This window comes from Moesziomyces antarcticus (genome assembly GCF_000747765.1).
Source record: "Moesziomyces antarcticus DNA, scaffold: scaffold_v10001, strain JCM 10317, whole genome shotgun sequence".
In the NCBI taxonomy this organism is placed as follows: domain Eukaryota; kingdom Fungi; phylum Basidiomycota; class Ustilaginomycetes; order Ustilaginales; family Ustilaginaceae; genus Moesziomyces; species Moesziomyces antarcticus.
Genome location: NW_014639009.1, coordinates 95,319 through 121,761, shown reverse-complemented (window position 1 = coordinate 121,761; position 26,443 = coordinate 95,319). Strand labels below are relative to the sequence as shown.

The window sequence follows — 26,443 nt, the reverse complement described above, 5'->3', positions numbered from 1 at the left end:
ATGTTGGTTTCGCGTCTCGGCCACTCCAGTGGGCCAGCGTGACACGAGGTGCTTTTCAGCGATCGCTGTTGGTGGTCACAGCCAGGGATGGTACAGCGTTGAACACACAGCGTCCGCGCAGCGGCTTGTTGGAACGCACTCGCGTTCTGAGTCCTATTTGGATTGGGAAGCGTTGGTTTGAACTCGACGACGTGTAAGTGCGTCTGATAGATGCGTACAACTTGCAGGTGTGTGTTTGATTGATTGAGCATCGACCAATCGAGACACGGCTTACTCAACGCTTTTCCCTTTTTGGGGGAAGTGGATGCTTTGGTCTCCAGCAAACCTTGACTGCGTTGAAAGATGCGTACAAGGCTGCTATCGACCACCGTGACGCAGCGGGCCTCATGACTGAACGCGCGGTTGGTGGCCACAGCAAACAAGCGCAGCGTCCAAAACAAAGGCCCTAGAATTGAGCTGCACGCCCCGGTCTTGGTGTCACCAACGTGGAATGCGTTGCTAGATGAGTACAAGTACAGAGATGCGCGATTGGGTGCTTGATTGGACGTGCGCATCGATGGTCGTGACGTGGACGAACTCATCAGCGATCGCAGGTGCCGCAGCAGGGGGAACACAGCGAACAAAGAGCATTGCCACACAGCCTGGCTCGAACGCATGCGCGTCCAGTGGCCCAGATGGAACTTGGACAAGAGTGAGATGCGTTGGATAGATGCGTACAAGTACAAAGATGTGTGTGTGTGTGTGTGTGTGTGTGTGTGTGTGTGTGTGTGTGTGTGTGTGCGCGAGAAGGATTGCTTTTTCTTGACGACAAGGACGATGCTTCTTTACGGCGTCTGGCGTCTCGGCCACAGCGTGAATCTAGATGGTGCGCGACTCTTTCTGGCCCCTTGTTGGCGCTGTTGAAGTTGAGTCGTGCTGCAAGCAAGCGGCCTTGATCACCTCGCATCGTGTTGCGTTTTTCCAGCAGCGCCCTTGACGCTGCTTCTCCTTTGTCCCCCGTCGCAGTGAGTGCCAGCGGTGAACAATGCCGAGCATCCCCTCGCCTTGCCAAGCTGGCTTGAAACGCACTTGCGCTCCGGGCCCGGCTGGACCAGCCAAGGCAGCGCTTTGGTCTCGACAACGCCCTAGATGCATTGGTGTCGGGTGTGGATTGGGATCACTTGGACTTTCGCTTGTGCTTGGGTTTGGCGCCCACCGCAATACCTTTGGCCATGAGCTTGTGTTTGCGCTGCAGCACCTCGGCCTTCTTGACGCGTTTGCGTTCCTGATTCTTGCTTTCCCCCCTCACCTTCCCATCGTCACTTTCGTTGGGGATGGGATCGAGTGTCTTATCGGTAACCACACCCGAATCGCCAAGCAGGCCCGTTTCAAAGAACCCCTTCACCCGCTGCCGGATAGTGTCATGATCGGTAGTGTTGAGATCCAGCTCGGTATTCGCATCGAGCTTTCCGGTCCTCCAATGCTGCAGCATGAACTGGGCTGCTGCATCGAGGTCGCGTACATTACCCTTGCGAAGCGAACCCGGGGCTTTGCCGGCGACATGCCACAGCAGCTCGGAGATCGAGTTCGTCCTGCCCTGAGCATCGTCGCACGTCGCAACGTAGTCGCCCATCGAAAGCGGCAAATTCTGCACGTACGATGGCAAGCTATCCGGTTGCGAGGGACGCAAGTTGAGACGGTACAGCAGATAGTCGGCGAGGAGCTGCACGTCGAATAGCGAATCCTTGATGCCTGCAGTGATGGCGAGCTTGATGCCGCGCTCGGCACCGGCGGAACCGTGACCCAGGAAGGGCACCATCACACCCGGCGTGTCGTACACGTAGATCGGTACACCGCGCTTCTTTTCCCCTTCCGCCGGGGTGGATTCTTGCGTGGAGAGCATGAATGCACTTTCACCCGCCGTGTCCGCTGTATCTTCGTCTTGGTCGGAACGGGCTCGATTGGCGCCGCGTCGAGACGGCGCAGGAGGTTCGGGAGGCTGTTTGGTGGGGCCGGCCTTGCTGATCCTTACGGTACCCGTGAGCTTGCGAGTATGTCCTGGATGCGGAGCGGTACTGGCTGCCTTTCCCTTGCCTGTACCCACTCTGCGCAGCGCATTCAACAAGCTGCTCTTGCCCACATTGGGCATGCCGAGAATCAACAGTCTTACGCCCTCTTCCGGCGTAGGTGTGTGGCGAAACGCCCCACTGAGCCCCTTTTTTGCGCGTCGTGCTGCTTTTTCCGACACCTGCGGTGGCGCACTCGCCTCTTGGTCTCGATCGATCTTTCGTGCCTGACGCTCCACCCAATGCAAGACCTTCTTCACATCGGCATCCACTCGAGAGTCAACAAAGATGACGTGCTGGAGCGGATCCTGTTCGCGCAATGCCTCTGTGATGCTCGCTTCGACCGAGGGATGGATGAGATCGCGCTTGAGATAGACGATGAGCCGGCGGGTGCGCCATGTCGACACGCCCGTGTCGGTATCGAGTCCTTCGTTGGCTGTGGGTGCGCGTCGCAGCAGCTGCTCGAAGACCGGGTTGATCGATGTGAGCGGCAGACGTGCATCGCGCGCTTCGATCACGAGCGGAGGGGGGTAGCGCGCCAGGAGGTACGGCATCGAGCGGATCGCCCGCGCCATGTGGCCAGCGTACCATGACGGCGTAGTCGATGGCAAGGCGAATGTGCTGCGTGGAACAAAGCCATCCTTCACTACCGTTGCGGTTGGCGTGGGTGCTGAAGATGTACTCGCCTCCTCGGCGAAAGCGGCGCTGGACGATACCAAGCGCCGTCCCAGCGGTCGACTTGCCGCATGCGGCTCGAATGGACGCACCGCCAGCCTCGACAATGACCCTGGCGGCCGCGCTGGACGCAGTATTGACCGCAGCATGCTTCGTATGGTGGCCGTGGTTACATGCGGTGCCGAGTGAACCCTTGCGGAAGTTTTTGCCGCCGCCTCCACACGCCCATCTTGCCGACTCCGACTTGCGCATGTTGACCTTCCAAACGCCTATCGTAAAAAGCCGCCAAAAAAAGTCGACCACAAAATTCTCTCACTTTTTTTGCACTCTCCAGCACGCCCTCGCACCACGTCAAAAGTCTATGTATCGTATTCACAATGCCAAACTGGATCTACACGCTCGGCGAGCGCTCAGGCCTTGCTCTTGGGCGCGTCGTTCTGCTGCAGACGCAGGTGCAGGTCGCGCAGCTCCACGGCGGCCTCGTTGATGTAGTGCTTCAGATCGGCCGCTCCGAGCTTGAGCGAGGTGAGCGTGAAGGTGAGCGAGTTCTCCTTGATGGCGTAGGCGCATCCGAAGCCTTCCGGAGTCACCTCGCCAAAGCCCCAGCACGAAAACACCTCGGACGAGATCTGCGAGGTCGAAAGCTTCCACGTGGACGACGCGGCGTACGCAGCATCCTCGTAGATCGCCGGCACCTTCTCGCCCTCCTTGAGCAGCTTCTTGAGGCCGAACAGGTGGCGGTCCACACCCTGGCCATCGGCCGCAGCCGTAGCGTAGCCGAGGTGCTGCTTGACCGCCGCCTGGAACTTTTCGTAACGCTCGGCATCGCTAGCCGAGTGGCTTTCCATGGCCTCGCAGAAGGCCTTGGACTCGACGCTCGCCGAGCGGATGGTCTCGGTCCTGCCCCACTTGAACTTGCGCGTCTGCGCCGACTCGTACGTAGGGCACGGCTTGCCGTACATCTTGAAGTAAGCCAGCTGGATCACCATCTGCACCCACGCGTCGGGCGAGCACTTGAACTTCTTGATCGCACCCTTGCCGTAGCCCTGGAAGTCGAGCACGGCGAGGTCGTGCCTGCCCATGAGCGACTCAAAGTCGCCGATGCTCTCGGCGATCTTGGCCTCGACGTTCTTGTCCGTGTTGAAGCTGATCTGCTTGGGCGCGGGCAGATCGGTGCGCTTGGTCGAGCCGAGGTCGATCTTGCCCGCCTCGAGCGCCTGCAGCGCAAAGTCGTTGAGACGCAGCGTCGGGGTGCCGTCCATCATGGAGTGCTCGCCCATGAAGCCGGACTTGCCGTTGGCAAATGCGATGATCTGCTGCTTGTCGTAGAAGCGGTTCTTGCCGTCGCCGCACCAAAGCCCCCAGGCGGTGCTCTCGATGCTGTGCGGCGCCGTCTCGTCGAGGCACACCACAATGACCGAGCTGTCGATGCGCTCCAGCGCCTGCTGGTTGCCCGGCAGCGCCGCGAGCGCCTTGCGCGACTCGGTCCACTTGTCGCGGTTGTTGGACGAGAGCGCGCCCACCGGCTGGGCTACAGGCTTGCTCGACGCCGAGTCCGAAAGGATGGCTTGCAGCTGCGACTCGATCTCGGCCTCGCTGAGCTCCTGGCCGTTGTGGACGAGGTCAAACTCGTAAAAGTGGCCGTTGCGCAGCACGACGAGGTGGTTGTTGGCCTTCCAGTCGTACTTGACCGCCGTGTCCGAGGGCATCTCGGGGATGCGGTTGGCGTTGAACATCCACTTGTACGACCTCATGCACAGCGGGCCCGCCTTGCCCTTTTCGGGCGCGAGCTGTTCGGTCTCGAGCAGCCTGCGGAAGGCGAGGAAGGCCTTGAGCAGACCGGCGGCGCGCTTGGGGCCGGTGCGGCGCGTCTTGTCGTCCTTGTGCGAGTAAAAGTAGCTGACGTAGGGCACGACGGGGTCGCGGTAGGCCATGTAGGCGGCGTCGTTCCACCATTCGCTCAGCCAGCTCTCGCGGCCCTCCTTGGTGGCGCGGTCCTCGAGGCGCTGCTGGAGCGTCTGGACGAGCTTGGCGTCGGCGCCCGAGAGCGCCGACTGGACGGCCTGCTCGGTCTTGGCGAGCGACTCCTTGGACTGGTGCGGCACGGTGGAGCGGAGGTACTTTTTCAACGTCTGCTCGAGCGCGGGCACGGGCAGGTGGGGCATGGCGGACTGGCCCTCGTACATGGGGCCGTTGCCGATGCCGCCCGAGTTGGTGGAGGAGGAGGAGGAGTAGCGCGACATGGCGGGTGCGGATGCGTGCTTGAAGTTGGCGGCGAGCGAGAGGGGCCTTTGCGAAGCGAGTCGGGCGGCGGAGGAGCGAGCTTGCGATCGACCCAGACCGAGGAGTGTCATGAGGAGCGTCCTCTTTGAGATGCGAGCGGGCTTGTCGAGGGAGCCAAGGGGATGTTGCGAGCGGTGGATTGAAGGTGCGGAGAATGCAGTATGCAGTGAGCGGGGGAAGAAGTAGAAGAAGGAGGAGAGATGGCGACGAGCGATGAGGACCGGCTGCGTGTATCTATATCCACGATCGACCGGCTAGCAAAGGGCGGGCGGGGCCAACTGTGTGGAAGCGGAGCTCCGGTCGAAAACTCGACGACCGGCCGGTGGGTGCGGGTGTGGCAGCGTCGCATTGATTCTTCTTGCGGGTCTCTGGCGCCGCCGCGCATTTCACGGCGAGCAGCAGCAGAGTGACGCACCGGCCCCTGGCAAAAGCGATGGAACCACAGCGGGGAAGCCGAGCCGAAACGACCGGTCTTTCCGCGCGGCGAGAAAGCGGTTGGCCGGTGCAGCGATTTCAGCTGCGACGATTCAGCTGAAAGCCAGTCAAAATTCACTTCGGTGATTGGCTCGTCCCTGCCCAGCCCCGCTCTCCACCTCTTGGCCCTCCCCGCCGATTCAAGTCCCCACGCTGCATCTCTTTCGGGCTGGGTGGGCCTTGGCTGAGGTCGTGCCAACATGTCTTTTTCCACCGAAGATCACCCGGGTCCGTTGTTGCTCTGTGTATGCCGTGCCGAAAGGAAATGCGCTTTTTCTCTGCGGACAATTTTTCAGACCGACGACTGCCGACAAGTCCGGGAAGAGGAAGCTCGCGTGTTGCCGGCATTGGTTTGGCGGTGTTCCCGCCCCAACAATCAACGCACGCGAGGGAAGGCGAGGGATGGATATGACCGGTTGACAGCCGGTGCAATTGCGACGGGGCCGTCTGCCCTTGACTGGCCATTCTCCATGCGCCCTCGTAAGGTACCCCACAATGTGCCGCTTCGGTACGAGAGCATGGCGAGCTTGGTGTGGAGGCGGAGCTTTTCGCACGTAGCCATGGCCAAGAAGCATCGTCTTGACCGTGAGCACCCGTCGGCACCTAGTCGGCCGAGTAAAAGCAAAGAATTCGGAAGTGACGCAAGACGGATTCTGTCGCACAGTGTGTTAGAAAGCGAGAGACTGACAGCTTGAAAGCGGAAAAAAGAAGTCGGAGGTCGAGTTCGGCTACGAGGCGCGGTGCAGCCGTTCCGATCGTCGTCGCGCAACGAGAGCGAGAGGAGCGCCAATCAGGGTGAGACCGTGGAGCGCGCATGGACAGCCAATCCAGCTGTCACGGCGACCATGTGGATTTTTTTGTTCTCTCTTCTTGACACACGCACACGCACAAGCGCAGTGCGACGCGCCTCGATTGAGTTGTAGGCGTGCAGCCACCGATCTCATGCAGCTCCCGGCGTCCTCGGCGAGCATTTGGCTGGTTGCGAGCCACATCAAAGCTTCGCCTCGATGCGTGGATCGCATGTGTGGCATGGCTGGCATTGCTCGCATTGCTTTTGCAAGCAAGCAAGCATGCAGACGCCGTCCAAGCCCAAGCGTGACAGGCAAGGGCGAGCTTAGCTTGGAACACGCTCGTGGGTCGAGGAGCCAGAGTGGGAGCCGCATGGACGCCGCACGGCACGCTCATTGGCACTCCGCCCCACGCACCACGCCGCCACCTCGCAGCCCAAGCTGCAAGCTGCACAGCGCCCCGAGGTGCCGAGCTGGCAGCGTGCTGTTTTGCTGCCGCCCCTTTCAAGCAACAGAGGCTGTCACATTTTCGCCACGCAACCCGAGCGCAAGAGTGCCGATCCGATGTATTATACAAAGCCGGCGTGCATAGAGAGCGTACATCAACACGACACTCACACTGGCATGTGGGTGTGTGCGTGTGTGATTGTTGCAAAGCGAGGCAGCCAGCATGCGAGCGAGGGACAGGCGCCGGCACACGAGGTCCGAGCGAGGCACTTTGACAGTCAAGCTTCGACACCGGAGCCTGCGCCGATTGAAATTCCAAAATAAAATCCAATCTCGACGCGATTTCCAAACTCGCCCTGCCGTGGCCATCGAGAGCAGCTGTGCATTGCGATTTTTCTTGATTTTGATTTTCTCTGGCTCGGTTAGCGCCGAGTCTCGCACCTTGCTCCAGCTGCTGCTGCTGCAAAAAGAGAGGGCGTGTGCGTGTGCGTGTGCGGTGCGGTGCGGCCAGCGTGCATGTCCACTCTGCGCAGTGCAAGCAGCCAGCACAGAGAGTCGGATCAGGAATTTCGAGAAATACGCACAGCAGAGCCTCACTCTCGGCGAGAGAGAGAGAGACACACACACACACGCACCCACCCACCTCCTCGGAGCGTGAGCGAGAGCGAGAGCGCGAGGAAGAGCGCAAGTGAGAGCGAAAGAGTCATCCGCGCCCCTTTTTTAGGCGCCAGCAGCCACACGCAGCCAGAACTCGGCAGCCTCGCAACCTGGCAACCTGCCAACATCGCATCACTGCCGGCGCCTCAACTCCTGCAGTCCTCAATCCTCAATCCTCAATCCTCCATCCTCAATCCTACATCTCCATCGTTTATCCTCATCCCTCCTCCCTCTCATCCTCCGTTCCGCCTTCATTGCGTTCGCAGTCGTCGACATCAGCTGCTCATCGCCAGCCCTCCTCTACGCCGCGACGGACGCACGCTAGGCTCATCGTTCCCACCGGCCTCCTCGTGCCCTTGCGCTCCTCGTTCCATTCACACCGCGCACCACCAGCGCACGCTCGCATACATGCCATCTCTCGTTCGCGCTTGATCGTTTCCACCCTCACCCCTTACACCCACCTACCGTCCAACCTGCACAACGCTTGCCATCACCATCATCTTTGAGTCGCGTCTCGTCGCGACCTTGCTCGCAAGCCCATCATGAGTGCCGACTTCCCCCTCGGCTTCCTCTACAGCCTCCCGCCGCGCCCAAAGACTCGCTCGCTCGGCGACCACATCGCAGAGCACGTTACCGACAATGGAAGGATATCCACCCTCATCGACTGTCTCCCCTCCACCTCCAACCCGGCGCTCTGGTCCCCCGATCTCTCCCGCCCGCCGCTCGAGCATCGTCACATCAAGTCGTTCGTCTCCAACTTCATCCTCCCCTCTGCACCCTCTCGCAAACCCCTCGGCCCCAATGACCGCGTCATGATGGCCCTCCCAACAGGGCCCGAAAACGCCCTCGCCCTCCTCTCCGTCGCCGCCTACCACACCTGCGCTCCCGTCAACGCCAGCTGCACCGCAGGCGAGCTCCGCGACGACGCCGTCCGTCTTCGCGCACGCGCCGTCGTCACCACTCGCGACGCAGTAGAGCGTCTCGGCCTTCACACCCTCCGAGACCAGGACAACATGGAAGTCATCTTTGTAGAACCACGCACATCGGGCCCCGCCGGCCTCTTCGACATGTCGCTCCTCGGCGAGAACGGCGTCGCATCCACCGCTGGCCGTCGTCCCTCGGCACCCCACAACCTCGAACACCAGAGTCTCGTCCTACACACCTCCGGAACCTCGGGCAAGAAAAAGGTCGTCCCCTACTCGCTCCGCCATCTCATCGTCGGCACCTGCTGCGTCGTATACTCGTGGGACCTGCGTCCAGAGAGCGTCAACATGAACATGATGCCCCTCTTCCACGTCGGCGGCATCGTAAGAAACCTCTGGTCGCCCGTCTTCTCCGCAGGAAGCGCCATCATGTGCGCAGGCTTCGACGCAAACGCCTGGTGGCCCCTCGCAAAGCAGCTCGGCGCAACATGGTACTACGCCGCTCCCACCATGCATCACGCCATCCTCGCCTCCAAGCCCGAAGGCATCGATGCCGCAAAGGAGACCAGCATCAAGATGATCGCCAACGCCGCAGGCGGTCTCCTCCCCTCGCTCGCCGTGCAGCTCAAGGAGACCTTTGCCGGATGCGCCGTGCTCCCCTCGTACGGAATGACCGAGTGCATGCCCATCGCATCACCGCCCACAAACTACCAGCTCGATCGTCCCGGCTGCTCGGGTGTCGCCTGCGGTCCCGACCTCTCCATCCGCGATCCCTTTGACAAGGAGAGGGAACTTCCCGTCGGTCAGACCGGCGCCGTCTCGGTGCGCGGTCTGCCCACATTCTCGGGCTACGAAGTCTCGGCCGATCCCTTTGAACCTCTCGACACCTCCTCCTTCTCCAGCGAGGGCTGGTTCGACTCGGGCGATATGGGACATATGGACGCCGACGGCTACCTCTACATCACCGGTCGTTCCAAGGAGATCATCAACAAGGGCGGTGAGGTCGTCTCGCCTTTCGAGGTCGAAGAGGCCATCACACAGGCGTGTTCCGACCGCGTAAAGCAGTGCCTCGCCTTTTCCATCGAGCACAACGTCCTCCAGGAAACCATCGGCATCGTCATTGTCCCCGTGCCCAACCAGCCTCGCGTCGGTCTGGCCGAACTGCACAACATGCTCCGCTCTCACCTGCATCCTTCCAAATGGCCATTCGCGGCCGTCTACATGGACGACCTCCCCAAGAACCAGGCGGGCAAGCCGCTTCGTATCAAGCTCGGAACCCGTCTCGGCATCGGTCCGCTCTCGGACGACGTCCCGCCCCTCCAGCGTCACTTTGAGGCCAAGGCGCCGGGCAAGGAGGTGCCGCTGTCCGAGCCCATCCCCTGCAACCTCGTGAGCGTGGATGTGCGCGCCGTCGAGCGAGCCTGCTACCGCATTCCCGGCATCATCGAGGCCGCCGTCCGCCAACGCCGCGACGGCGCTCCCGAGGCGTTCATCCAGGTCGAGGAAGACGCCGACTACGACGCAGCCGACATCGACCGTGCGCTGGCGCAGGTGCTGCACGGCTACGTCGTTCCCAACCCGCTCCACGTCTTCCGCCAGCCGCTCGCCAAGAACAACGGTCAGATCGACTTTGACACCATGGAGGCCGAGGTGCGAAGGCAGAACGCCTCGAGCATGACACGAACCGCCCTCATCGTGCGCGACATCATCGCCAAGCTCCTCGACACCGAGGCCGGCTCCATCACCGCCGAATCCGACTTTTTCCTGCTCGGAGGCAACAGTCTCTTGCTCGGCCGACTCGTCCACCTCATCCGCAAAGAGACGGGCGTCTCGCTCGAGGTCTCGACGCTCTTCAACAACTCGACCGTGGCAGGCATCGCCGACCTCGTCGATGACGAGCAGGGCGACGAGGACGAAGAGGACGACGACTTCTACGATGGCTACGACGACAAGGGCGCGCTCGGCGCCACGTACGCAGCGCACCGCTACGACGACGATGAGGACGTCGCCTTCTCCAACCACGGCTACAAGCCGCGCAGCCAGACGCATCCCTGGGTGATCTTCATCCAGGCCATCCCCTTTCTCTTCTTCTACCCACTCAAGGCCGCCTGGACCTGGACCGTCATTCTGCACGGCCTCGCCTTTTCGGCTTTCTACATCCGCGACATCTTCTGGGAGCGTGTGGGCGCGCTGCTCGCTTCGATCATCGTCGCTCGTCTCACCAGTCGTATCATCTGCCCCATCACCGCCATCGCCTTCAAGTGGATCGTCATCGGCAGGTACCGTCCGGGCAAGTACCCGATGTGGTGCAACTACCACCTCCGATGGTGGATCGTTAACCAGTCTCTCAAGACTGCCGGTAAGGGTCTCTTTGCCATGACCCCGGGTCTGCAAAAGACCTACTACCGCCTGCTCGGCATGTCGATCGGCTCAGACGTCAAGATCGACCAGTTCGCCAAGATCGCCGAGTACGACCTCATCACCATCCACGACGGCGCTCGCATCGACAAGTGTCTGCTGCGCGGCTTTTGCGTGGAGCGCGACGGCTACTTCCGACTCGAGCCCATCATTGTCGGTCGGGACTGCGTCGTCAACACCTTTACGCAGATCTCGCCTGGTGCTAGGCTCGCCGATGGTACGGTGTGGGGCCCGCAGTCTTCGTCGCACGAGGAGCCGTCGTCGGATGCCTACGCCGCCTACAACCGCAACAACGCTCCTCAGCCTCACTGGGCGCTCATGGTGCTCATTGGCTACCCGATCATCTTCCTCGTGCGATTCGCGTGCTACGTGCCGTGGTTTGCGTCGCTCTTCATGCTGCTGTCGCAGCCGTTCGCGTTTGACCACCACGACAGCGTCAAGGGTGTGATTGCCTGGTTCGCCTACCCGCGCCGAATCGGATGGCACTACGTCGCGCGTATCGTGCGAAACGGCATGCCGCCGCTGATCAATCTGGCGTTTGGCATCCTTGTCAAGCGACTGCTCGGTCTCAACCGCGAAGGTTCGATGCGCAACGCCACGCAGTATGCACTCTTCCGTCGATGGATGAACCAGCAGCTGCTCTCGCAGCCGCGCGTGCGCCGCGCGCTCGCCATCCTGGGTACGCACTACGAGATGACGTCGGTCATCTTCCGTGCCATGGGTGCGCGCGTGGGCAAGCGCGTCTACTGGCCCGGATCGAGCATCTACTGCCCGGACCCGGAGCTACTCGAGATCGGCGACGATGTGGTGTTCGGATCGCGTTCAGAGGTGTTCACCTCGGACAGCATCGGCTGGGCGCGCGTGCGCGTGGGCCGCGGTGCGATGATTGCGGATCGAGTGGTACTGCTGCCGGGTACGATCATTGGCAAGCAGTGCGTCATGGGCTCCGGAGCGCTTGCACGCCGCAACGGCCACTACGAGGAGGGAAGTGTGTGGATGGGCGCCAAGCACGGCGAGGCTGTCAGCTTCGGAAAGGCGGTGGCCGAGAAGAGCGAAGGCGGCTTGGGCAGCAACGGCGACGACGAAACCATCACGCCGTTCGGACGCGCATTCTACCGGCGCCAGGCCAACTTCTTCGTATTCCCCTACCTGCTGCTGGTGGTCATCAACGTGGGCATGACCATCTTTTCGTCGGCGTACTGGGCGTCGGCGGCGGTAGGCACGGTGCTGGTGCTCAACATGCTGCGCAAGCACTTTGAGTACTCGTCGGCGGGCTTCCTGTTTGACGACCACTGGTGGCGACCGGGGCTGATCTACGCCATGATTGCGGTGCTCTTCGTGGTGATGCTGACGATCCAGGCGATCCTGGCGTTTGCATGGACGATCGGCACCAAGTGGGCGGTGATCGGACGCCGGCGCGAGGGACGCTACGACTGGGACAAGTCTTCGTACTGCCAGCGATGGCAGCTGCACCTCACGCTGCAGAAGCTGCTGGGACGCGGCTTTGGCGGGCACATCTACGGCAACATCTCGGGCACGGCGTTTGCGGTGTGGTATCTGCGTGCGCTCGGCGCCAAGATCGGCAAGGACTGCGCCATTTGGGCGGGAGGCAAGCCGTCGCTGCAGCTGACGGAGCCGGAGCTGGTGTCGATGGGCGACCGGGTGAGCATCGACGACTGCTCGGTGGTGGCGCACATCAACTCGCGCGGGCGATTCAGCCTGAACAAGCTGCGCATCGGCGATGGATGCGCGATGCGGTCGGGGAGCCGTCTGCTGTCGGGCGCGAGCATGGAGCCGCGCTCGATGCTGCTCGAGCATACGCTGGTGGCGTCGGGCGAGATCGCCGAGGCGGGCGCCGTGTATGCCGGCTGGCCAGCACGCCAGCTGCGTGTGCGCAAGGCGCATCGCGGCAACGGCGTGCACGGCGAGATGTCGGCAGGCAGCAGCACCACCAACCTGCATCAGCAAGTGCCGCCTCCAGGGTACTATGGCCAGTAGAAGGTTCCGTCTTCGTCCACACGCATTGATTCCCGGCGCATTTCCAACACAACCATCCTGCATCTCATGTTTTCCTTGGCTTCAAGCATCGCATCCACCTGGCTTTTTCCACACGTTCGTTTTTGAGCTTTGCAAGGCGCAGCGACGATAGACACTCTCTTCTCTCCTGCATGTACGCTCGTTAGATCAACGATGGGTACTGTAAATGAACAATCGTTTTGTTGTAGCTTACTGCGAGTGTGGGGTGTAGGTGAGGGCGTGGGTTGGGATTCGGGATCGGGGATCGGGGCGAAGGAAGGAGTGAAGCGGATATTCCACGTCAGCGTGAGCCAATGGAAGCAGGCAGGAGAGGCTCGGATGAGAGGCTGCCGGATGTTGCATACGGCATGGGGGGAGGGACCGGCGAGGTGTTGATGGACTGGGATTGGATCGGGCGAGGTTGAGCCGAAACGCGGCAGTCGGCGCCGCTACCGGCCACACTATGCGGCGCTTATTTGGACTTCGCTCCGATGAGCTCCCAGGCCCCAATCTCGCGCCTTGCTCGGTCAATCGCAACGGACGCTTTGTGCAAGATACCTAGCCTGGTCTTCAGAGCCGTGCCGCTCGTCTGACCAGATTCCAAAGACGAAGAAGAGAGCACTTTCGGACGTCACGGACTGTGTTTAGCGCACGGTGCACCTTGCGAAAAAAAAAGGGTCAAAAAGTCGAAGGAGACCAACACAGCTCGCCATGTCGCGTGCAGGCAGCAGAGAGAGAAAAAAAAGGGGGAGAGAGAGAGAGGAGAGCGGGTGCAGCTCAGCCGAGCGTCGACGGTGAGCTCTCTGCCTGCCCTCTTCGGACTCCTCCCGTCCGCTGCAGCCGCCTCCTCGTCGGAAGCACACCGCACTCGATGGAATGCCTGCGCTGAGCCTTCTTTAGAGCTTTGGGCGACTGGCGAAGCGTCGTCAGCGTCGCCATCAAAGTCAAGCGCTTGCTCTGCTACCACCATCACCACCATCGTCTCTCTCTCTCCCCGTCTCGATCCGTGTCTCGAGTTTTTCTCTTTGCGCGTGGCTTTCCTACTCCACTCCACCCAGCAAGGCCCGCATTGCGCATTTCAGAGGCCATCTCGCGTCGGTTGCAAAAGAAAAATCGCGTTCGTGCGTAAGTGCTTTTTGGGCTTCCCGGGCTCCGTTGGCACCGGCCGGCCACCCTTCGTCAGCCGCCGCTGTCGTCGTCCGTCGCTCGCTCGGGCCAGCCAGCGATCTGTGCGAGAGCCTGTGCATTTGGCTAACTGAGCTTTTTTCCGTTGCCTTCCCTCCCCTCTCTCGCCACCAATCCACTTTCTCTTCGCGTGCAGATGAAAGTGAACTCGCTCCTTGCCTCCTGCATTCGAGCCCAATCAGCTCCACGTTCAATCCTTCGTCCCCACACTCTCGGCGCCAACCCCACCGTCGCAAGCCTCGCTCGTGCTCACACGCCGATTCGCCCTCGTCTTCTGCAAAACCATCTTGCAAAGGTACGCTTTCTCTTCCTCTTCCCCCAGCGGTGATTTCCCAAACTTCTTCTCGCCCTCGCAGCTTCAACTCTTCTGCACACGCAGCGGCTACATGTCGCCATCTGATCCGCGCCGAGCCAGAAACACTTACATCGCATTTGCGCTCTCCATCTGTGCTGCTCTGGCTGCCGTCCTCGTCGCTCCATCCTTTGGCGATTCGATCTGGCAGTCGCTCCGCTCCTCGGTCGGCTCTACCTTCCACCGCACCCACGCAACTTGTGCCCTCGCAGACCCAGCCTTCGCGCCCGTCTCTTCCACCATGACCGACGCCACCGACGCCTCCAAGTGGTTCCGCTTGCCCCGCAATGTCGTGCCCACCCACTACGACATTACGCTCAAGTCCGACCTCGAGGCGCTCCAGTTCTCCGGAACCGCCACCATCGACCTCGACGTGCTCGAGGACACTGACTCGATCGTCTTCAACGCCGCCGAGAAGCTCGCCCTCTCCAAGTCCCTCGTCCTCAGCCAGGCGCTCAAGACCGACAACAAGAGCTTCGTCACCCTCGACATCGACGCAAAGCATGAGCGCGCAACCGCAAAGCTCCCCAACACCCTCCCCAAGGGCTCCAAGGCGCAGCTCGTCGTCGCCTTCGCCAGCGACATCGACAAGAGCATGATGGGCTTCTATCGCTCCACCTGGGAGCACGAGGGCAAGAAGGGCTACTACGCACTTACCCAGTTCGAGCCCACCGCCGCCCGCCGCGCCATCCCCACCTGGGACGAGCCCAACCTCAAGGCCACCTACACCTTCCGCATGATCCACCGCAAGGACACCACCGCCCTCGCCAACATGAACGTCGTCAGCTCCCACGACATCTCCCAGTCCGAGCAGGACAAGCTGCTCCGCGCCGCCGAGCTCGGCCTCGACGACATCCTTGCCACCACCAGCAAGACCGAGGGCAAGACCGAAGGCAAGACCGAGGGCAAGACCGAGCTCGCCTCCACCGCCTCCAACGACTGGACCGTCACCGAGTTCGCCACCACGCCCAAGGTGTCCACCTACCTCGTCGCCTGGGCCAACGGCCCCTTTGTCAGCATCGAGAGCAGCTACACCAGCCCGCTCACCGGCAACGTCATCCCCATGAAGGTCTACACCACCCCAGAGTACATCCACCAGGCCCAGTACGCGCTCGACGTCAAGGTCAAGGTGCTCCCCGAGTACGAGCGCGTCTTTGACGTCGCCTACCCGCTCCCCAAGCTCGACACGCTCGTCGCCTCCGACTTTGACGCAGGCGCCATGGAGAACTGGGGCCTCATCACCGGCCGCACCTCGGTCTACCTCTACGACCCCGAGAAGTCGGGCCTGCAGTCGCAGAAGCGCACCGCAGGCGTCCAGTCGCACGAGGTCGCGCACCAGTGGTTCGGCAACATCGCCACGCTCGACTGGTGGGACAACCTCTGGCTCAACGAGGCCTTCGCCACGCTCATGGGCGAGGTCGTCATCCTCGACCGATGCTTCCCCGAGTGGGAGTCCGCCTCCGAGTTCATCAACGTCCACCTCGACCGCGCGCTCGACCTCGACGGCAAGCGCTCCAGCCACCCCATCGAGGTGCCGCTCCAGGGCGAGAACGTCGAGGACGCCATCAACCAGGTCTTTGACGCCATCTCCTACTCCAAGGGCGCCAGTGTGCTCCGCATGCTCTCCAACATGATTGGCGAGGACGTCTTCCTCAAGGGCGTCTCGATCTACCTCAAGAAGCACCTCTACTCCAACGCCGTCACCAAGGACCTCTGGAACGGCATCAGCGAGTCGTCCGGCCGCGACATTGCCTCGATCATGGCCAACTGGGTGCTCAAGCAGGGCTTCCCCGTGCTCACCGTCACCGAGGATGCCGATGGCCTCACCGTCAAGCAGAACCGCTTCCTCTCCACCGGCGACCCCACCGCCGAGGAGGACAAGACGCTGTGGTACGTGCCGCTCATGCTCAAGACCGTCGGCGCCGACGGCAAGGTCGCCGTCGACCGCGACGCCTTCCTCAACAGCGAGCGCGAGGTCAAGATCCCGCTTGCCAACGCCAAGGACGCCACCTACAAGCTCAACGCCGAGACCATCGGCGTCTACCGCGTCGCTTACTCGCCCGAGCGCCTCGCCAAGCTCGGTGAGGAGGCTGCCAAGAAGGATTCGGCCTTCTCGCTCGAGGACCGCCTGGGTCTGGTCTCGGACGCCTTTACGCTCGCCTCGGCCGGCTACGGCAAGACGTCCGGTGGTCTGTCGCTTGCCAAGGCGCTGCGCAACGACCCCACGTACCTGGTCAACTCGGCGTCGTCGCTCAACCTCGGCACGCTCGCCAGCGCGTGGTGGGAGCAGGATGCGCAGGTGACGGGCGCGATCAAGAAGCTGCGCGCCGACATCTTTGGCCCTACGGCCAAGAAGCTCGGCTTCGAGTTTGGCGCCGACGACTCGCCCGATCTCAAGCAGCTGCGTGCGGTCGCCATCGCGGCTGCGTCTGCGGGCGAGGATGCGTGGACGCTGGGCGAGATCAAGAGGCGCTTTGACCACCTTGCCACCACGGGCGACGACAGCCAGATCCACCCGGATCTGTTGCGCACCACCATGGCGCGTGCGGTCGAGCACGGTGGCGAGAAGGAGTACGAGGCAGTGCTTGCCATTTACCGCAAGCCTTCGACGCCTACGCACAAGATTGCGGCCATGCTGGCGCTGGGTGCGTCCAAGGACGTTGCGCTGCTGGAGCGCACCGTGGACTTCCTGTTCGGTGACGAGGTCAAGGAGCAGGACTTTATGTTCTTCTTTGCGGCGCTGTCGGGCAACCCTGCTGGGCGACGTCTGATTTGGGATGCGACCAAGAGCCGCTGGGAGGCGCTGTCCAAGCGGTTCGCGGGCAACTTTTCGCTCTCGCGCATCATCGAGTACTCGTTCAGCGCCTTTTCGTCCGAGCAGGATGCGCAGGATGTGGAGCAGTTCTTCAAGGACAAGGACACCGCCAAGTTCTCCATGGGTCTCAGCCAGGGCCTCGATGCTGTGCGCGCCCGCGCTAGGTGGGTCGAGCGCGATGCCGAGGATGTCAAGCAGTGGCTCCAGGCCAACGGCTACCTTGCCTGAGCAAGGGTGGCGGTGCGGTGTAATGAGGCAATCCAACGTGTACGGTCCGAACTATGCGGGATGTGCTTGAGTTGGCCGCGAGGGGAAGGTGAAGTGGGCGGGTGGTGCGTGCGTGGATTGTGAGCTTGAGTGTGGGCGGATGATTTGCAAGCGGGTGCGCGATGCAAGCCACCCAGCGGCAGAAGGGGTGGGTTCAGGAAAGGTTGACGGCGAGTGATGAGGAGGGTGGAGAGCATGTGGGCGAGCGATGTGCAACGCCCCGGTGGCAGATTGGACGAAAGCGATCGGCAATTGGCACGTGTACAGCGTCGAATCCAGCAAGACAAGACAATGCATGTCCGAATCTTGTCTGGCAATGGACAAGGCAAGGCCGAGAATGGCAGCCTCTGCAACGGTCTTGTCGTCTCCTCGCGATGCTGATTGGAGTTGGCAGCGTAGAGCGCATCGGAAGGGCGCTGGTTTCGACCTGGGCTGCTTGCCGCAAAGCTGTGCCGAACTGCCTAACCGTGCTGGTCTCTTTTGAGCATGTATGCGCCGGGTTTTGCTGGACCATATGCGTCACTTTGGTATGGGAGGCACTGCATGCGCTACATCAACCTCTTCGCTGCACAGTGCACGATCTTCGCTTTGCCTTGAAGCACAACGCTGTCTTGCTCACGATGCAATACAATGCTTACGATGAGGCTGTCGGTTAGTGAACCACGGCGTGCCTGTGCGACGCGGGAGCCGTATCGGGCAAGCTATCCTAGGCGAGTAGGTGGACGCACAAGCTGAACAGTCTCGCCAGTCTCGATGCACTTCCTTCTTGACGACGAGTTTTGATAAGGCTGTGAGGTACGGTTTTGATCTCACGCAGGAACAGCAACATATCGAGTCGAGCGATAACGATGCATAAGAATGCCCAAGAGGATGCTGTACCTGCATCAGATGGACCTTGTCCTTAGGGCATCACGTGGAGCAACCACATCGAGACTGACGAGATGATGGAGCAGGTGCTCAGCTTGCTCGCTGACATCTAGCTCCTACATCAGACTCATGCCATAGCTCAACAACAGACAGCCTCTGGACATCTCAGGCGGCTACTGCGTATCAAGACAAATTGTGCACTGTGTTGTGCGATTAGCCTCAAGAGAATCGGCTGAAAGCAAAGCTGCAAAGAAGACAGTCCTGTCGACAAAGTGACAGAATGACAAAATCGATGATGTGCAGTGACGAGGTTGATCCCCGCCGCTCTCATGGTGAAGCTCTGAAACTCCGGCTCATTCCAAGGCGTTGAGCCGGACGATTCGAGTGGGCTCAAGGTCGAGCCGAATCGAGCTGCATTCGCGACGTTGGCTGCGAGGCCTTCGGAAGCCGACCACAAATGAAATCGCATCGCCCAGTGGCTTGCAAAGCATGTGTGTGGCGGAATGAGGTACGCGCGGTTGGCGGGAGTTTGAGTCTCTCCGGTGCAGGAACGTGCAAAAGTCGCCACATCATCGCTGCGAAGCGTATTGTCTCCCGAAGCCGCTCTGCTGCGTCGGCCGAAGTACGCTTGGGCCTCGGCATCCTCCCTAGGGGACGCAGCGGAAGTGACTTGCGCAACGACACTGCGCAGGTGGGAAGGGATGAAGTGTGCGGCTTGCATTGTCGTACCGCCGTGCGAGTGGGCGAATGCTGCAAGCCGCGTCTCTCGTCAGGGTCATGCTGCGTGGGGCGAGGTGGGAGCACGCTCGCATGTCGCACCAGGCGGAAAGCTCGGACACCGCTTCCAAACGGCCAGCCAAGGCCAAGAGTATAAAGATCTCCCCTCCCGTTGGCTTGACCCTCGCCGATCCTCCTCACCCTCACCTTTAACCTGAACCTACTCTCACCCTTTCCACTAAGATTCAAAGATGATGTTCAAGTCGCTCCTCGCTTTTGCCCTTGTGGCGGTCAGCATGACTGCTGTGCGTGCGGGTGATGTCGAGATCACCGTCGAGACGCACGACAACACCACGGGCGAGAAGCCCAAGAATGCTTCAATTGCCTGCCGTAAGTCGCCACCTTCCACACCATCTTGCATTGCACCTGACTGATCCTGACGTTTGTGGCTTGCTCGTGGCTGAACAGGCATCGAGTCGCGCAGCTGTAAGAGTGTTTCGCACTACACGGACCTCGAGTACGCGCACAACATGCAGGTGTCGCAGTGCTACGAGCCTCACACGCTCAAGAACTGGTACAACCGTCTGACCCCCTTCGGCCACCGCGGCATGTTTGTCGACACGGTCTACGTCTCGTGCCCCGTTCCGGCGATCTGCAAGGATCAGAAGGACAACAAGGCGTGCGACTTCTACACCAACTTCCACAATGTCGAGCCCAAGGACGTTCGTCAGGTAAGCATTCTTTCCAACTCTCGGATCATTGTAAGGGCGGATGGGACTGACAAGCTGATGTGGGGGGATATAGCTGCTCGAGGACCGCATCAACGAGGAGACCGACTGCGACCCGCGCATCGAGTGCTACAGGATCGAGGACGTCGATGACCAGTGCTTCCCCAAGAAGAAGGACGAATAACCGCCCCCGGTTTACCGCCACTCTACGGCCCTCCTTTTGCAAGGGGTCTCGCGTGCCTGCTCCCCTCACCCCCTTTCCCCCTCGTCGTTCGTTTTCTTCAATTTAATCGTCGTTCTTTCATCGTTCAACACATGTGCATCGCGTGGTGGACTGGAGATGGAGAGATGGAGGTGTACGGCCTTGTCTGACGAAGATGTACTTGCATCGACGCGTGTGATCATCCATGCGCACTTTGGACCGGAGAACACGCCTTTGCACACGCAGAAACGCTCGAAATGCAGTGATTGGCAAAGCGACCTCAAGGCGGTGCGTGAGATTGCGCGGCACTGCTAGGGGAGGGGCAAGAGATCGTCGTCGAGCGTAGCATCGAAGGATCTGACGTATTTGATCATGCGCGGAGGCGGCATGACGGGGAGCGGTGGAAGTTGCGGAGGCGCAAGTTGCGGAGGCACTGGAAGCTGCGGCGGGCCTGGGGGTGGCATTAGAGCCGGCAGACCTGGTCTTGCACAGCCGTGCGGAGGTTTTGGCCAGCACTCGACCCTAACCTTACGATCGCACGATGTCAACGAGTCCAAATACTAACCCATACCACCATGTCAGTACAATCCTCACAGCCTTGCTTAGCGCGGGGGGGGGGGGGGCCATTGGCTTACCTGTGCGATCCAGTATGCGTCGGGGGTGGGATGGGTGTCCCAGATCTGCTGGGCAATGGGCGAGTCGGGCGCAATATCGACCGCCGCCAACCTAGTTTGTGCCACGATCTGCCCGGGACATGGATGAAAGCTCACCCCGCGCGCATCGTCGCGAAGCTTGTCCAAGCTCGTACAGGCCGGTAGCGCTATCACCACCATTGCTGTCAGAACCGTGCCGTCGAGGGAGAGCGAGGATGGAATTACTTACAGCAGACTACATCGGGAAGCTGTCGTGCTGCCACAGCGACGAGCAGCACAGCAAAGAGAGCAACAACTCGCAGGTCGGTGGATGGAAGCCAAGCTCCACCGCCGGGGAGGTCGCACTTATATGTGCACCACGATTCGTGCCGCATCCGTGCCTCATTTGCAGACCGGCTGCAAGGCCCCACCCCACTTGGCATCCGTGTGTCCCCACCATTTCATTCGACCTTCAAGCGGCGATAGGGATGCATCCAATCTCATTTGAGCGCACTACTGTCCCCACCAAGAGAGCCCCTGTCACACTGACAGCATGCATGCATCCAGCTATCAAAATGTATGATCTTGCCATTGCATGAGAGGTATAAGAGGATCAACAATCAGCGACGACCACGTTGCTGGTCTGCTGAGCTTTCGGTATCGTCGACGGGTGGCAGCGCAGCGTTGGCGGGTGCGGGGCTAGCGGTGCGCGAAGCGTCCCTCGAAGCGGCCCTGGATCGCGAGCGCGAGTGAGAGCCCGATCGGTTGGCGGGGATAATACCATTAGGATAGGCGCTCTTGTTGTGCACCGCCTCGTTGTAGTCGCGCTTGCGCTCCGACTCGAGCTGCTGCGCAAACTTTTCCTGCTTCTTGCTCGTCTGCCCCGCCTGCAGGAAGAGACTATCCCAGGTAGACGGCTTGACCCTCGCCTGGAGCTCGTCGAGCTTCTCATCCGTGGTGAAGGTGAGGTAGTGTTCGCGGTGCGTGTCGATGGCTGCAAAGAGCGCCGCTACAAGGTACGGCACCGACAGCGAGGCACCGAGCTGCGTGACGCCCGAGTCAAAGTGCGCCACGGTGGCATGGACGCCCTTGATGAGCTCGATGAGCGTCGCCTTGTTTCCATCCACGTTGCGACGCAGCGAGACGTTGAGCGCCTTGAGCGATCCCTTGAGGTAGACGTCGTCGGACTGCGACGTCTCTGCGGCGGCTGCGCGCTCGAGGTGGTACTTGCTCTTAAAGATGCCCTTGGTGGCGATCTTGGTGCACGCGCCGAATCCGGCGTGCGAGTCGAGCTGGATGATCTCGTAGGTGGAAGAGGCGACGTGCTTGCGCACCGCGTACGGCACCGTCTTGTCCGCCGCCACGACGAGCTTGACGGGCGATGCGTAGATGTCGGATGCCTCCTCGACGAGCTTGTGGCGCAGCTCGGCGTCGGCGGCCGAGTCGGCGTAGTCGAGCTGAACGAACTCGAAGACGACGCGGTCGTTGGCGGCAGCGTCGACGAACAGGATGGGATCGCGCCTGCGGTCGAGGTTCTTGACGGTGAGCGAGCAGGGTTTGGCGGCGGGGAAGGCGGCGGTGGTGTTGGCGGCGTTGTACGAGGGCACGGTCTCGAGCGTGGTGGTGCTGTGCGCGTAGTCGGGCAGCGCGGTCTGGACTTGCGAAGCCATGGTGTCGGTGGAAGCTGCCAGGCTGTAGGGGCAAAATGGTGGTGGTGGTGAAGGAAGGCGTTGGAAGAATTGATGAAGATGAGGGAGGAAGGAAGATTTGTGTGAGCGGACTGTGAAATCTCGAGGTGCGGCGGCGGCGCAATCGCCGTGCACTCGTGAGCCGTCAAAGATTGCCGCGGTGTCTTGGCAGGGTAGAGATATCTGCGCTGAGCACGCCGAGCACGCTGAGCAAGCTGAGCAAGCTGAGCACGCGGTCGGGTCTCTCTCTCTCAGGCACGGCTGGATCCGATCCGAAGGCCCATGGCGAGCTGGACTGATCCGGTTCGCTTCGCGCCGCGGTTGTGGGCACACTGTCGCCTCGGCTAGAGGGATGCGCCTCGAAAAGCGCCCAGCTGGACTGACGCTTTCGCTCTCTCTGACATACACTCGCTCAAGAGTCAGATGCAAGCATTCGCTTTCTCTGCACTCGATTTCACCGCACGATTTGAAAGTCTTGTCGCATCGCATGATGATGGGCAGCCACACAAAGTTTTGACAGGGCGAGGATGCAGTAGCACGAGGGTTTTCTTCGGAGAAGGCCGAGAGGCAATACTATCGGGAAAGGAGTCCAAGATCGGGTGAAATGAAAGGGCGATGTGGATCGGGATGGCATTCGGAAAGCTGCACGCGAGCTGCTGGTGCAATGGAACAACTCCAAGTCTGCAGGGTGCAGGCTGTCGGCAGAGGAACGACGTGTCAACACGCGCAGTGATTGGGGCAAAAGCGGCCAAATGGCGGCGGCTGAGCAGTGTGTGAGAAAATGCATGCGCGCGTCCCGCGGTTGGGTGCCTTGCGGTTTTTCATCGCGGCTGTCGTGCTGCCACGCTACTGTAGTGGTGAGATGCAGGCCCCGCTGCACGCTGGGGCAAGTCAATTAGAGCTGCTGCTGCTGCACCCTTGCGCCGCTTCACTACTTTGCCCACGGCTGGGGCCTCAGGCTCAGCGCCGCACCAGCCGAGCCATCTGGGCCTGCGGAAAGGAAGCAGACGGCTCGGATTCGCCTGGAAATGTAGCGCCACTCCGCCAGCATCGGGCGCCGGCAGCTGCTGAGGAATGCCATCAGTCACCCAACCCGGGCCGAACAGATTCGCCCTACAGCCTCTCACTTCCGCCGACCGAAAGCAGCGCGCCAACTTTGCGTTCGGCGCGCCCACCAGGCCACAACATCAACATGGCACACAGACGCACACCGCATCTCAAGGGTCCGCCGGCTGACTTTGGCCGCGCTGCCATGCCATCCGTCTCTCTCCCCTCTCGTTTTCGTTTCGGCTCGCCCCTGTCCAGCTCTGCTACTGCTCAGCTGCTGCCGCCCTGAAACCCTGAAACAGCCCCGGCGCCCCGCGTTCATCCTTTCGATTTCGTGTCCGTTGGGCGCGTTGCCCCTCCGCAAGACCTGTTTTTCATATCCCCCCCCCCCCCGCCCCCCCCCCCCCCCCCCAACGCTCCAGTTCGCCTTACTCCGCCTCCCTTCCTCTGGCCAGCCAGCCTGCCTTGCTCGTCTTTCCTGTCTTGCCCCTTTGCCTCTCCTTGGCTGCCTCGTCTGAGCGTTCCCCCCTCTCTCGCTGGATTCAATCCTATCCATCCATCCTGTCCCTCCCCCATCCCTGCCACCATCAACCTTCTGCCACTTTCCTGTACTCGTCCTTGCTCATCCCCTCCTGGAAGAATCATCCTACACCTTGTCTCTGCTCCGTCATCTTCCCCTCGAGCCTCGGCTCCCATCTCCACAATGAGCAATCGTCCCGGAAACTATCGCAGCGTGCCTGCGCAGCAGCAGCCAAGAGACATGCCCTCTTACAAGCAGGTCTCTTATACCCCACCATCCCAACACCAGCACCAGCGTCCTGGTCCACGCGCCATCCCTTCCGACCAGTCGCACAACATGTCCGGCTCCTTCTCCAGCGGCGAGAGCAGCGGCGCCACCCAGCGTCTCCTCCCGACCCAACCCTACCAGCCTCGCAACAACGCCGCCCCGCCGCAAGGTGCCAACCCCAACATGCGCGCAAAGACCGCTGCTACCGCCTCCACCCCATCCACCGCAGGCTACAAGTACGCCACCGGCGCCCAGGGCCAGCCCGTCTACGAGGGTCCCGAGGACGACGACGACCTGCACGACTGGAAGAAGGAGAGCCACTCGCACGCCATGTCCTGGCGCGGCATCGCCAACGTCCTCACGCTCGCATTCCTCGTCGTCGGCCTCGTCGCCCTCTTTGCAGGCTATCCCATCATCTCGCACTTTGAAAAGCTCTACAACGCCTCCAAGAAGGGCGGCTACAATCTCGGCGGCACCAACGGCTCCGGCCAGGTGCCCGACCTGCCGCTCTTCAGCCTCATCGATGCAGACACCCCCGCCTCGGCGCTCAAGCGCACCTCGGCCGCCGACGGCAAGTCCTACCACCTCGTCTTCTCCGACGAGTTTGAGCAGGAGGGCCGCACCTTCTGGCCCGGCGATGACCCGTTCTGGGAGGCCGTCGACCTCTACTACGGCGCCACCGGCGACTACGAGTACTACTCGCCCGAGGCCGTCAACACCACCGGCGGCGCACTCACCATCACCATGACCCAAAAGACCACGCACAACCTCAACTTCCAGTCCGGCATGGTGCAGTCCTGGAACAAGTTCTGCTTCCAGGGCGGCTACATCGAGTTCTCCATGCGCATGCCCGGCGGCCCCTCCACCTCGGGATACTGGCCCGGTCTCTGGCTCATGGGCAACCTCGCTCGTCCCGGCTACGCTGGATCCACCGACGGAATGTGGCCCTACAGCTACGCCAGCTGCGATGCCGGCATCCTGCGCAACCAGACCTGGGTCAACGGTACCGGTCCGGACGGGGCGATCAATTCGCAGGGTACCTACTCGGTGGGTGGGCGCGTGTCGTTCCTCTCTGGCATGCGTTCGCCCGCCTGCACGTGTCCCGGCGAGGACCATCCGGGCCCCAACGTGAATGTGGCGCGCTCGTCGCCCGAGCTCGACATTCTCGAGGCGCAGATCCAGAACCGCGCGGGCGTGTCGCACGGCTACGCCTCGCAGTCGTATCAGATCGCACCGTTCGACCTGAGCTACGAGTGGCTCAACACGTCGGCGGCGGTCAAGATCTACGACGACGACGTCACCGAGGTCAACACGTACAAGGGCAACGTGTATCAGGAGGCGGTTTCGGCGCTCACCCAGATCCCCGATGCCGGCTATGTGGATACGTCCAACCAGTACCTTACCTATGGCGTAGAGTATCAGCCGGATTGGAACGAGAATGGTGGTGGGTCGATTACGTGGTACATCAACGGCAAGCCGTCGTGGTCGGTGAATGGCAAAGCGATGATGGCGAATCCGCCTATGGATATTGGCATTCGTACGGTGTCGGTGGAGCCGATGTCGATCATCATGAATCTGGGCATGTCGCCTACGTTCCAGCGCGTCAACTTTGGCGCGGGCGGTGTCGAGTTCCCCGCGACCATGGCGGTCGACTATGTGCGTGTGTATCAGCTGGATGGTCAGAACGATAGGATCACGTGCGACCCTGCGGACCACCCGACGGCTCAGTACATCAACGACCACCTGGATCTCTACACCAACCCCAACTATACCGTCTACCCGCACGCCTGGCCCAAGAACAAGCTGACGGGTTGTTAGCAGGCGGATGACTGTAGGGTTTTTTTTTGGCACGGGGGAATCTGGGACACTCTTTGACTCGATTGCGCAAGTGTGCCAGCGGCGGTCTTGCTGTGCTAAACTATCTGAACCGATTGTGGCTTGTTCGGGCTAGGACTTTTTCGCCTTGATCTTGTCCTTGAGCTTTTCGGTGGACTTTTCGAGCTTCGCAAGTGCTGAGTCGGTTTTGGTCTGGTTGCGAGCGAGGGCGTTCACCTCCTTGCGCAGTTGTTGCATCTCGGCACGCAACAGGGCGATTTGTTCGTCGGCGGTCAGAGGCTGTGTAAGCTGCGTCCATTCGTCGCCATCCGAGCAATCATCGAGAGCATCCACTTGTGCTGTCTTCGTTAGCGCCTCCTTTGTGTCATTACGGTCAGTACCGCACAGTGCAGCGATGCGGTCGGTGGATTTCGGCTTGGCGCCGTTTTTCGATTCGACGGCTCCATCCGCTCGCCCAGGTTTGGGAGACATCGCTCAAGAGGTCTTCCTATGTACCTCTGTCGCAAGGGCATGAACGAGAGAGAAAGAGCATCCGAAAGAAACCCCTCCGCTCTCGTCATGGTCAGATTGCCAACCCAAACCTCATCTTCGCGC

General features: G+C 61.1%; 11 protein-coding genes across 11 annotated transcripts; 5 read left to right on the top strand and 6 right to left on the bottom strand.

Moving 5' to 3' along the window:
* Nucleotides 1–1,156: 1,156 nt before the first annotated feature.
* PAN0_001c0046 (p-loop containing nucleoside triphosphate hydrolase protein) lies at nucleotides 1,157–2,869 on the bottom strand (the record flags this gene model as incomplete). Its single annotated transcript, XM_014803666.1, has 1 exon — nucleotides 1,157–2,869. One exon carries the CDS (start codon nucleotides 2,867–2,869, stop codon nucleotides 1,157–1,159), a length of 1,713 nt encoding a protein of 570 aa, XP_014659152.1.
* A 261-nt stretch (nucleotides 2,870–3,130) lies between these two features.
* On the bottom strand, nucleotides 3,131–5,679 carry PAN0_001c0045 (acyltransferase ChoActase/COT/CPT; the record flags this gene model as incomplete). The annotated part of the gene is made up of 2 exons (XM_014803665.1): nucleotides 3,131–5,257; nucleotides 5,419–5,679. The coding sequence occupies 2 exons, from the start codon at nucleotides 5,677–5,679 to the stop codon at nucleotides 3,131–3,133; spliced, it is 2,388 nt and encodes a 795-aa protein (XP_014659151.1).
* Nucleotides 5,680–7,911: 2,232 nt separating this feature from the next.
* On the top strand, nucleotides 7,912–12,708 carry PAN0_001d0044 (acetyl-CoA synthetase-like protein; the record flags this gene model as incomplete). Its single annotated transcript, XM_014803664.1, has 1 exon — nucleotides 7,912–12,708. The coding sequence occupies one exon, from the start codon at nucleotides 7,912–7,914 to the stop codon at nucleotides 12,706–12,708; it is 4,797 nt and encodes a 1,598-aa protein (XP_014659150.1).
* Nucleotides 12,709–13,040: 332 nt separating this feature from the next.
* On the top strand, nucleotides 13,041–17,306 carry PAN0_001d0043 (alanyl aminopeptidase; the record flags this gene model as incomplete). The annotated part of the gene is made up of 4 exons (XM_014803663.1): nucleotides 13,041–13,146; nucleotides 13,567–13,732; nucleotides 13,785–13,851; nucleotides 14,085–17,306. 4 exons carry the CDS (start codon nucleotides 13,041–13,043, stop codon nucleotides 17,304–17,306), a joined length of 3,561 nt encoding a protein of 1,186 aa, XP_014659149.1.
* Nucleotides 17,307–18,229: 923 nt separating this feature from the next.
* On the bottom strand, nucleotides 18,230–18,933 carry PAN0_001c0042 (uncharacterized protein; the record flags this gene model as incomplete). Its single annotated transcript, XM_014803662.1, has 2 exons — nucleotides 18,230–18,328; nucleotides 18,520–18,933. The coding sequence occupies 2 exons, from the start codon at nucleotides 18,931–18,933 to the stop codon at nucleotides 18,230–18,232; spliced, it is 513 nt and encodes a 170-aa protein (XP_014659148.1).
* Nucleotides 18,934–19,180: 247 nt separating this feature from the next.
* On the top strand, nucleotides 19,181–19,841 carry PAN0_001d0041 (uncharacterized protein; the record flags this gene model as incomplete). The annotated part of the gene is made up of 3 exons (XM_014803661.1): nucleotides 19,181–19,319; nucleotides 19,398–19,660; nucleotides 19,734–19,841. 3 exons carry the CDS (start codon nucleotides 19,181–19,183, stop codon nucleotides 19,839–19,841), a joined length of 510 nt encoding a protein of 169 aa, XP_014659147.1.
* A 329-nt stretch (nucleotides 19,842–20,170) lies between these two features.
* On the bottom strand, nucleotides 20,171–20,692 carry PAN0_001c0040 (uncharacterized protein; the record flags this gene model as incomplete). The annotated part of the gene is made up of 2 exons (XM_014803660.1): nucleotides 20,171–20,299; nucleotides 20,495–20,692. The coding sequence occupies 2 exons, from the start codon at nucleotides 20,690–20,692 to the stop codon at nucleotides 20,171–20,173; spliced, it is 327 nt and encodes a 108-aa protein (XP_014659146.1).
* A 419-nt stretch (nucleotides 20,693–21,111) lies between these two features.
* Nucleotides 21,112–22,161, bottom strand: PAN0_001c0039 (uncharacterized protein; the record flags this gene model as incomplete). The annotated part of the gene is made up of 1 exon (XM_014803659.1): nucleotides 21,112–22,161. One exon carries the CDS (start codon nucleotides 22,159–22,161, stop codon nucleotides 21,112–21,114), a length of 1,050 nt encoding a protein of 349 aa, XP_014659145.1.
* Nucleotides 22,162–22,960: 799 nt separating this feature from the next.
* On the top strand, nucleotides 22,961–23,515 carry PAN0_001d0038 (uncharacterized protein; the record flags this gene model as incomplete). The annotated part of the gene is made up of 1 exon (XM_014803658.1): nucleotides 22,961–23,515. One exon carries the CDS (start codon nucleotides 22,961–22,963, stop codon nucleotides 23,513–23,515), a length of 555 nt encoding a protein of 184 aa, XP_014659144.1.
* Nucleotides 23,516–23,929: 414 nt separating this feature from the next.
* On the top strand, nucleotides 23,930–25,831 carry PAN0_001d0037 (glycoside hydrolase family 16 protein; the record flags this gene model as incomplete). Its single annotated transcript, XM_014803657.1, has 1 exon — nucleotides 23,930–25,831. One exon carries the CDS (start codon nucleotides 23,930–23,932, stop codon nucleotides 25,829–25,831), a length of 1,902 nt encoding a protein of 633 aa, XP_014659143.1.
* Nucleotides 25,832–25,960: 129 nt separating this feature from the next.
* PAN0_001c0036 (uncharacterized protein) lies at nucleotides 25,961–26,320 on the bottom strand (the record flags this gene model as incomplete). Its single annotated transcript, XM_014803656.1, has 1 exon — nucleotides 25,961–26,320. One exon carries the CDS (start codon nucleotides 26,318–26,320, stop codon nucleotides 25,961–25,963), a length of 360 nt encoding a protein of 119 aa, XP_014659142.1.
* Nucleotides 26,321–26,443: the final 123 nt, after the last annotated feature.